The 10,803-nt window shown below is 30.3% G+C and overlaps 2 protein-coding genes across 3 annotated transcripts; both read right to left on the bottom strand.

The window, feature by feature from the left end:
* Window positions 1-1,523: 1,523 nt before the first annotated feature.
* On the bottom strand, window positions 1,524-2,873 carry LOC137816217 (short chain aldehyde dehydrogenase 1-like). The gene is made up of 2 exons (XM_068619293.1): window positions 2,800-2,873; window positions 1,524-2,560 (listed from the first exon to the last, which is right to left on the bottom strand). The coding sequence occupies exons 1-2, from the start codon at window positions 2,817-2,819 to the stop codon at window positions 1,741-1,743; spliced, it is 840 nt and encodes a 279-aa protein (XP_068475394.1). The 5' UTR covers window positions 2,820-2,873; the 3' UTR covers window positions 1,524-1,740.
* A 5,254-nt stretch (window positions 2,874-8,127) lies between these two features.
* On the bottom strand, window positions 8,128-10,370 carry LOC137814609 (secoisolariciresinol dehydrogenase-like). Of its 2 annotated transcripts, XM_068617428.1 has the most exons (3): window positions 10,228-10,370; window positions 9,823-10,163; window positions 8,128-8,691 (listed from the first exon to the last, which is right to left on the bottom strand). In XM_068617428.1, exons 1-3 carry the CDS (start codon window positions 10,257-10,259, stop codon window positions 8,243-8,245), a joined length of 822 nt encoding a protein of 273 aa, XP_068473529.1. In that variant the 5' UTR covers window positions 10,260-10,370; the 3' UTR covers window positions 8,128-8,242. The 2 variants fall into 2 exon arrangements, with proteins under 2 accessions (XP_068473529.1, XP_068473528.1); XM_068617427.1 differs by lacking the exon at window positions 10,228-10,370 and having other exon boundaries at window positions 9,823-10,221.
* Window positions 10,371-10,803: the final 433 nt, after the last annotated feature.

Genomic DNA, 10,803 nt, shown 5'->3' with positions numbered 1-10,803 from the left:
TGTATAAAATAAAGCAAATAAATATTTAGTATTTAATAATGTTAACGAATCTCAATATCATAAGAAGTAGTGTTTATTGGTTTCTAAATTACAAATCATTTAGATAGTTAAAAAAATATTGGTTTTTAAATTAGTTTCTATTATTGATAAATAGTTTCTAAATTGGTATCTAATTAGCTATCAAGGTTTTAACTATCAATTATTTAGATTTTAAATTTGGTAGATAATTAGATATTTAGAAACTATTTATCAATAATAGAAACTAATTTATAAACCAAAATTTGTTGTAGTATCTAAAATAATCTATAATTTAGTCAATATAATAACTAATTATTTTATTTTTTCTAAAATTAGTTTCTATTCAATAATTTTCTTGTAGAGCACTCTCTAGATTAGGTGACCTGAGACCCACCTCAAATCTTTCCAAACTCATGCTAATCTAAGGGGGCAAGACGAGGTTTGATGTAAAATGTTCGTGGGTATCTTCACGAGAATTGCCTTACATTGATTTAGTAGGGTTCCCAATGAAAAAATTACCTCTTTTCAGAATTTCTCCCAAATGTTTGTAGAACAAGTTCTCCCAAAATAAAGTCTTCCAAGAAAGTTAACTTTATAAGGCAGCAAGTCAACCTTATCCGGCGACATCAACAAAAACTGACTTTATCAGACAACAAGTCAACCTAATCAGGTGACATCAACAAAAGTTAACCTTATCAGGTGACATCAACAAAAGTTAACCTTATCAGGTAACATCGAACAACTCTGACCTTTCCAGGCAACAAATCGACCTTATAAGGTATTATCAGCAAAAGCTAACTTTATCAGGCAACAAGTTAACTTTATCAAACTACATCAACAAGTTAACCTTATCAGGAAGCAAAACAACCTCATCAGTTGGTCAAGATTGTCCTTATCAAACAACATCGCCCTCATCTCAATTATAAGATTGAGTTCAGACAATATACCGACTTGAAATCTAAGAAAAAAATAGCATTTGTTTAAAATTTAACCTCGTGTGACAAACATAACATAAGTTATGGTGGTGGTTTAATTTAAAGTCTTTTTTGTGATTCTCGTTTTCTTTTCTTTTAGTGACAATTGTGAAGTAACGTGTTTTCTTTTATTTTCTTGGTAATCGGAAGTTCATAAGTTCATTTTTCTCAAAATCTAATTTAGAATTCTTATAACTTGAACAATCATCAAACATTAGCCTTAAAGATAATTTGAATAAGAATGATTATTAAAAACATTAAAAGCTAACACGACCATAAAACGATTAGACACTACAATTAAACTCAATATAAATATTAAACATTTACGTTCAGAATATATCATATATATTATAAACTAGTAAAAAATTGTATTACAGTGCAAAGAAATTATCACTGTTAACATATACATCATATTATTATTAAAATTGGTAGCATTTTTATTAATAGTTTATTTCTTATTATTATAAAAATGTGGCAATAAAAATAATTTTAATATATATGTATATATATATATATATTAACATATAACAATTTTTTAAAGTACAACACACATTTTCATTTAAGGAAAAGCACTAGCTAGCTAGTACTACATTGTTGCATTAGAGAGGAAACTGTGTTCAGTTTTCCATCTTTGTGATCTAGAAGAAAAACCAGAAAGCATCGAGAAACTAGATAAACCATAGCTTAATTATTTCAGCATATATCAATAGAAGCAGCAAATGCAGAAAAGGGGTATTGGTAGCCATGACTAAGCATGGTTGTTGTCCATGTGGTTATCCATGAGACCATTCAGCACTGAAGTGAATGACATATTGGTGGTGCTATAACCTCCGTCCAGAACAAAGTTAACTCCACTCACGAACTTCGCCTCGTCGCTGCACAAATATACCGCAGCTTTGGCTATGTCTTCAGCTTCGAGAACCGTCCCTTTCAACACCGCAACCTTGCACAGCACTTCCTGCGTCTCCTTCTTGTTCATCTTCAACGCCTTGTTCAGCATCGGAGTGGGAACGCCACCTGGACAAACGCAATTCACTCTGATCCCATGCTGCCCCAGTTCAACGCACAAGTTCTTCATCAACCCCACCACCGCGTGCTTTGAAACGGCGTAAGCATGCGTCGTTTCGCCACCCAGAATTGAAGCAACGCTCGAAGTGAAGAGAATCACCCCTCTCTTCGCTGGAACCATGAACCTCGCCGCATGCTTGGAGCCCAAGAAAGCTCCGTACACATTAACCTCGAAAACTCTTTTGAATTCTTCCTCATCGGATGTTACTATGGATCTGTTTGAGTCTCCTGAGATGCCGGCATTGTTGTACATTATGTCGAGTTTTCCGTATTTGGTTATGGCGACTTCGACCACGTTTTTTATGTCCGAGTCGCTGGTTACGTCGCAGTGAAGATAGTGAATGGGGGTGTTTGTGCTGAAGGTTTTGCAGAGGGAGTGGCCTAACGCGTCTTGCACGTCGGCAATGATCACTTTGGCACCGTGTTGGAGGAATAGTTTGGCGGTGGAAGCTCCTATGCCGCTAGCTCCTCCTGTGATTATCGCCACTTTTCCTTCAAGTCTACAAAGGTTTTTTCAGATTTTCATTAGGAACAACACACAACTTTTCTTTTCTTTTCAAAACCATTTTTGTGGAGGATATGTCAATAGTTGACGTGAGTCTCAACTATCAATCAACCAAAAAATTGTTTCTTTTTCCCGTTTTAATCTTCTGCATTTTTTTTTATAAAAAAACTTCACTCTTAAGATTGGGAAATAGATTATGAGAATAAAGAAACAAGGCTTAATATGAGTAATTACCTTTTGACAAGTGAAGCCATGGAGAGAGAGTTGATGATATGGGAGGAACAATGGAAGCAGTGAAAAGGTTGAATATGAATGGTATTGGTAGTGTATATATGGAGACTTTATAAAGGGTTTAGGGACCAAATGGCAGAGTTAGATGAATGAAGACCACCGGCCAACATCATCAAACAACTACTTTCATTCAATGCTGTCAAGTGAAGTGAGAACAGCATAAACTTAGGGACATAAGATAACCATCAGGTTTTAAACTATACATTATGAGCAGTGTTTTAAGAATTTTAATTTAATCATAATATATTCAGAGGCTACAGATGTTTATACAATGTATTTATGAAATTATAAGCATGACTCTTTTTATAATAATTACTTTAATTTAGCATTAATTTTCATTCTAACGATTTATCTAAATTAAAATCTTATTTCAATATATATTTCTAATTAATTGAATTCTATTAAACTTGTATAATTGTGAACGAGATTCATTAAACTAATTAATCTTTTTACATCTCATAAACGTGGAAATAAATATAATAAGATCTGAACTTTTTAGAAATATAAATTTAAATAAATGAAAAATGAAAAAGGTTATAAATAAGTTTTTCATAATAATTTTATTTCTCTATAAAAAAATTCTAAAAGTTTTAATGACGGAGTTATATGTTTCTATAATGGATATAATTCTAAGAAGGTAGGAACTATGAGATCAAGATAGTTCGAATAAATTATTGATTTCTATTTAGTTTGCTACTATTGATTAATCTCTTTCTTCTTCTTTTCTTCTCAGGGCTTAAATTAAAACTTTTGGGAGTTTTAGTAGCACATTTTGGGGTTTTGAGGTATACAAAAATAATTTTGGTAGCACACGCGCTACCTCGAGGTGACGTGAGTTAAGTAAGTACATATAATTGTTTGTATTGAATTAGATAGGTATTGAAGCAATATGGTTGTTATAGTATATGATTATATACACTTTGGTATAGTTGTATGGAAATGTTATGTATACTGAAATGCTACTATGGAGTTTAAAAAGGAATTAGTATCATTGTGTTTTTTTTATCATAGATGTTGTAGATAATTAAAATAAGGTATAAATGGGTAGTGCTAGTATTTCAATATGAAAAAATATATAATTTATGATTTTAAGTGTGTATTACATGAGTGGTGGGTTGCCACTCAATTAATACTCAAACACGGTGAGTAACAATTATACACATATATAACTCAAGCATCACTATAAATGCTTCAACCAATAGAACATATCACTCAATTTATGATTTAAGACTTGTTAGAAATCTCATATTGACTAAAGAAAAAAATCAAATTACAATATATAAGTGTATACAAATCTCACCTTATCAAGTCGGTTTTGTTAGGTTTGGTTTTGTTCAAATTCCACCTTTTAAAGATGGTATAAGAGCACCATGACCACATGAACTAGAAATGTGATGAGAGTATGTTATAGGAAGAACGAGGTCACATCAATTCTCTTTCATTTGGATTTGGTGTTGCTCTATGTAAGATTGCTTAAGCAAAAAATCTTCCTTTGCTAGAGGAAGTAAAGTTGTTCAAATGAGATGAGTTCGTTCAAATGACATGTGTATTTATCGTGTGTGCATATTTGTCTCTTTATGCATGTTTGTGATTGTGTTTTTATGAGTGTATGTGTGTTTGTGTGATGACGATGACGACGATAACGATGATCATAAGATGCATGTTATATATGTGATTATATGGTATACATATATGATATCCTAACTTCATTAATGATCACGTAGATTAAAACATTAAGTTATGAGAAGTTAAAGAATATATATGTATCAAGTTGTTAGCGAATAGACGTAACAAACCACCTTAACGCAAGAAGATGAAGATAAATTTTTAGTGTATCTAATAAATCACATATTCAATTAGATAGGAGACTTCGAGTGTGACAAATTAATTTAAATAATTGAAATACGATTACGGTATAGTCTTGAATAAAAGGAAAATTCATATGTAATTAGTTGAAATATTTTATAAAATGAAAATGTTGTGTTTGATTGTTTAAATTATTAGTTTTTCTTTACATATATATGATGAAGCTGCTATAATAATACTTGATATGAGAATATGTCACATGTTGGTAGCAAAAATGAAAATATCAAAAGAGATATATAATTTAATGAAAATCATAAGGAAAGTAATAATGCATTTTCCTTTTCTAATTAGAAAGTAAGAAGAGAAAAATATTCTACTTTCCTCTTTAATTCAAGATTTTTTTTTTCTTTATAAAATACAAGGTTTCTTTTATGTTTCATTTAAACCTAATTAAGATATAACGAGTGTGGTATATAATGAATCTTATCATATATTCAATGTAGGGATAATATGTATATAGTACAGGAAAATATAACGTGTGTGGTATATAATCAATCTTATCATATATTCAATTTAAGGATAATATGTATAGTGCAGGGAAACGTAATAATGAAATTCATGAGCCATATATTTTAAAATAACACTATATTTATTATTTTATATTAAAATTAATTTGAATGTCGACATCTTGAACTTAAAATTCACAAAAGAAAATATATGATTATTATAAAAAAAATATAATAAAAACTAATTTTAAAAATAAAAAAATAGTTATGATATTAATTAAGTTAAATATTATTTTATAAATTAAAAAAAATTATATTTTTTTATATAAATTATCTTTTAAATTAATATTTAATATTAATTAGAAATTTTTTAATTACTAATTATTTATAATATAAATTATTTGATACTTTATATTTTAAATTAGTCAATAATTGATGAAACAAGAGAAATATAGAGGTGAAAAACTAAGCATTTTCTAGTGAAAAGGAGAAGATGTTTTTTATAAATTCGTACTATAACTTTGGTTAATCTACCAGTAGATTAAAGTGACAAAAATACTAAAGAATAATTATAAAGTTTAATATTTATATACTAATGAGTGTAAAAAAAAATAGAACGAAGTGTGAACTAATTAGTAATTAATAATTTTGTGCATAATTTTTAATGTTGAATCCCCTCGAATTATCGTGCTTCCAACTATAGTGTCAATTATCGTGCCATAGATTGTGGAATACGTAGTGTTAACATCTAATTACTATCTTACAAAATCAATAAAAAAAAATTACTAAGTACTAAAATCAAAACTCACTCGTTCTAAAAAAACTAAAGAAATATTTAAATCAAACAAAACTAAATATTGTGCTATAATTAATATACGACATTCAGTTACCATTATAGAATGTTTTCTCCTGCAGTAATTAAGGTGGACACTTTCTTTTAACGAAATCAATAACAGGGTATTATTTTAAGAAGAATATCAGAATATTACTAAAATTAATGCAATTTAATATGTATAAATTGTGTGTGTGTGTCTTTTCTTGATGGCATTATATATTATCAAAATAAAATATTAATTCTTGTTAAACAGGCACAAACAATAGCTATGTTGGCATATACAATAATTTCTGTTCATAAAACAATTGATCAAGTGCTCTTCCTGCTCCTATTTAGTTTTCTGAGTTTATATTGTAAGAATTCGGTATTTTTGTTTTTATCACTTGAGCAGTACGAATTGTGAATTGTGTTCCTTTCATTGCGAATTTTGTCACCTAATTTGGCAACATTTGCTTGGAAATGAAGAACGTGGAGGGGACTAAATTCCCAAGTAAAATTGACTTTAATCGTTTTGGCCTTTTCAATTTTGAAAATTTGTCATAAAGATTATTTACAGGAAAAAATACTCGCATTATCAAATAATAGTCCACTTTAGAACTTCTCAACTACAATGAAACAAACACTTTTATGAATGAATTGTCGGTGTAATGACTTTTTTGAAGAGTATAAAACAAGTCAAAGAGAAAAATGTGCAACAATAAATGTTTTCTTTTGAAATTTTGATTATGAATTTGAGTACTATTATGTTGGAGAGTTCTAAGTTGATTTTGACTCGTTGATAAGAAATTTTGGATCTTAATTATAATTAAATGGAGACGGTGATATAAGAATGTTTTGGTTAAGTAGTCATTTAGGTAAGAAAAGCATGACACATAAGGTAATCGTTGTGAGTATTTATTATTAAATGAACTTTAAGTCCAACTCAATCCTATAAAACTCAATTCTATAAAATCGACTCATGAGATTAACTCAATCTTATAAAATCGACTCATAAAATTGACTCATTAGAAGTTTGCATAAGATTTACATTCACTTATATACAATAAAATATTATTTTTTTAGTGGACGTGTGATCTGATGGCTTCCAACACCATTTCTAAAATGAAACTATTTATTTTATTCAATGCCGTTGTAATGCAGATAAGTGAGATGGTTGAAGAAGGCTGTGGATTTTTTAAAATTGTAAATTTGTGGTGTGGGTATGCCATTTGATTACCTCTGCATTCTTGTTGGGACTTGGCCTAAGAAATTGTCAACTTTGATTCAAGGTTGAGAAAGATAAAGAGACATTACCAAGGACAAAGGAGAACTGCTCTCTTAAAGTCCATTAATTTTATCGTCTCCTTTCATCTACTTTCTTTCATTTTTTTAAGGCTCCAACACGAGACTGTATTTAAAGAGAAACAATGCTTTATTAGGTAAACGAAGATGGAGGTTCAGGGTTGAGAATGATAGGTTGCAGAACAACGTTTTCATGTCAAGATATGATTAGGTGCTTAAAAAAGGAGTCTTTTGTGAGAAACAGGGGTTGAAGTCTGAAAATTTTTAGTTCAAATAAAGGAAGTGAGGGATTTGATCAGAATTACAGAAAAAGGAGTGGGTATAGACTGATACTTAAATTGGTGATACTATGTTCCCTAGGATGTGTAATTAATTTTGCCTCAAACAGTAATGAAAAAATGGGTCTCCTTGCAAAATTTGAAGTTGGTGTTGGGTTTGGAATTGGAAAGGAAGTTTTCTGAATGAGAATTGCAAAAGCTAATCACGTGTTTGACATTATTGCTTACATATTTTTTTGTTAAGAAAAGTAAAAAAGACAGGAACATAATAGAAGAAACAAAGAATCAGTTGTAGGTGATATGTTCCCACTCATTTGGAAAATTTGGTTGTATATTAACTGTCGTTCTTCTTAAAGAGAAGTGATATAGAAGAGCACATGGAATTGGTATAATCAAGGTCGTGATCTTGGTTGAAGAAAAAATTATAAAGTTTTAATTATTCTCTCTGTTGTGAATTCTGTATGTATAGGAGTGAACTTGGTTGCTTGAGTTTCTAAAATTAAGATAGAATTCAATGTGATGAGAATACAAGAGCAGGAATGTTGATAATTGCAGAAGAACAGAGTTGTGTTAAAGTGCATAGAATGCAGCAAACTATTTATTTAGCAGAGTGTATGATTGAGCAACTGAGAATATATGAGCTCTTATTACTTACTCTTGCTTCTTCATAATATAGAAAATCAAGATTGGGAGTACTGAAACATGTGAAAGGAAGGATTAACAATGCTGAAGCCTCCATCGATGAGCAAATTGTGGCCACTAACGTACCTTGAATCATCACTAGCAAAATAGAGTGCTGCATTAGCCACATCATCAGCTTTGAGGGTGACACCCTTGAGATTAGCGAGTGAGTTCATGATAGTCTCAAGCTGCTCATCATTAGCTCCGACGAAGTTGGTGGCCAAGGGAGTGGCAAGAGCGTAAGGTGACAAACAATTAACCCTGATTCCGAACTGTCCAAGCTCAACCGCTGCATTTTTAGTTAGACCAGCCACCGCGTGCTTAGCACAACAATATGCATGGGAGGCTGCACCACCAACGTAAGAGCTAATGCTCGCCGTTGAGATAATGCTGCCACTACGTCCTGGGATCATCGCCTGTGCCGCATGCTTCATCCCAAGGAAAACACCTGTCACCTTCAAACCACATATCAGATACAACAATATATAAACACACACACTTTGGCACCATTGCTGCATAAGATTAATATGACTGTCAAAAGCTTAACCCAACAAAGTTTCACATAGTTGACTCACATGTTCGTTATAATTTATGGTAAATATAGTCAAATATACTCCATTTAATTATTCTTCTGGTTCAAAAATATTTATGGGTTATAATAATGTTAAAAAGTTTATCTCTAATAGTCTAAATAAAATATATACCTTTCCTATTAACTCCATACTTTTACAGGGAAAAACATTATGGGGAGGGGATTGGTTTATTTAATTTTGGTTTTTTTTTAAGGATTAGGATGTATTCATCAATTAAAATCTTTCAACTGATAAGATTTCTAATGTGTTTTTTTATTTTTATAGATCGATTTGATAGGGATCAATCTCTCACATTGGATCTCCGAGAAATTGATCCATAATATTGGATTTCTAAGAGTCGATCCACAATACTCTGTGGATATTGATTTACTTAATTCATTCATTGTCTATTTAGAATAGAGACACAAAGATAAGAACGGTAGAATGATGATCATAATTTTGTATTTTTGTCTAAAGGATTATCCTATCATGTCTTAACCCAATCACTCTTTTTTAATTTGTATTGCTATACAAAATTTTAAAATAAAAAATATTAATGTTAATTAAAATTTGTTTAAGTATTGGTGATTTAATTTTTCGCCTAGTCTGAATTTGGTTGAGTTAATCAATCATTAATTCAATTTTTTTCAACTTCATTGGTTGGATTAAATTCATTTTATTTAGTAACTTAACAATTATGATTGGATTGGATGATTAGAACGAAAAATTCAAAAAAAATAGTACATTTAACTCATCATAAAAAAAACTTATTTCAAATATTTTATTAGAATATTAATATTTACTTATAATAATAAGTTATATGAAATTTTTATTGTATAATTAAGTTAGATTAAATTTATTGAGTTTAAAAACCATTACCTAAATCAATTGTAATTAGATGTATTAAAAGAAATTGAATGAATAATTAAAAAAATGTATTATCTTGTGTAATATAAGATATAATAAATAACATAAATTGTAATTAATGAAATAAATAATGATTGTACCTGTGACATTGACGGCGAGTACACGTTCAAAATCTGCTTTATCGTTATCAATGATTCGATGCTTGTTGGGATCAGCTATGCCGGCGTTGTTGAACATGATGTCGAGCTTGCCATAAGTTTCCACTGCTCTGTGGATAGCATTTTTGACCTGATCCTCATCGGTGACATCGCAGTGGACATAACAACACGTCGATGGCCCTATGGACTCAGCCACCGAATGCCCCAGTTCGTCTTGGATGTCAGCGATCACTACTTTTGCTCCGTGCTGGGCGAACACTTCTGCGGTGCGTTTCCCGATCCCACTAGCTCCTCCTGTTATCACTGCAACTTTTCCTTCCAACCTGCACAAAACTAAACGGATTATATTCACACTCACATCTTCAACCATTGCTTTCATCTACGTACCTTCTGTTACCCACAGAGCTTGAGCTTGCCATTGATAAATCTAACCTAAGAAAAACAAAAATGGAAGGTTATAACCAACAACCACTTAGGATACCAAATTATATAAACAAGCTTCATGTATAGATAATACCAGCGATAGCAGGTAGGACAAAGTTCCTCATATTTTATTATCAGATTCTTTGGTTGTATACATAAAGATTAAGAATGGTTGTATAATACAATAAAATTTGTTAAATAATAATTAAATTAAAAAATTAAAAATAATTAGTTTTTTTAGAGGTAGATGTGATATTTTATAGTATATATATAAAGTTAAATTAGATTTAAAGTATATTTTTAAAAGAAATTATATATTTTTTTTCTGTTTTGTTTTAACCAATGTATCAATAATGTAAACAACGAATTAATTAGTATAAGGGATTCTGAAGTTAGCAAGGCTGCATGAATTTTTTATATAGAAGTTGATAAAAACAATCTTGGTAGCTTATTAACATCGGTTTATTCATATTCTCTATTTCATATACGACAAGGTCAATTCCCACTATGGATTGGGAATAATCAGGTTGGAATCTTAAC

Source organism: Phaseolus vulgaris, chromosome 1 (genome assembly GCF_000499845.2).
Source record: "Phaseolus vulgaris cultivar G19833 chromosome 1, P. vulgaris v2.0, whole genome shotgun sequence".
Classification (NCBI taxonomy): domain Eukaryota; kingdom Viridiplantae; phylum Streptophyta; class Magnoliopsida; order Fabales; family Fabaceae; genus Phaseolus; species Phaseolus vulgaris.
The sequence above is the reverse complement of the archived record's forward strand: the minus strand, read 5'-3'. Positions and strand labels throughout refer to the sequence as shown.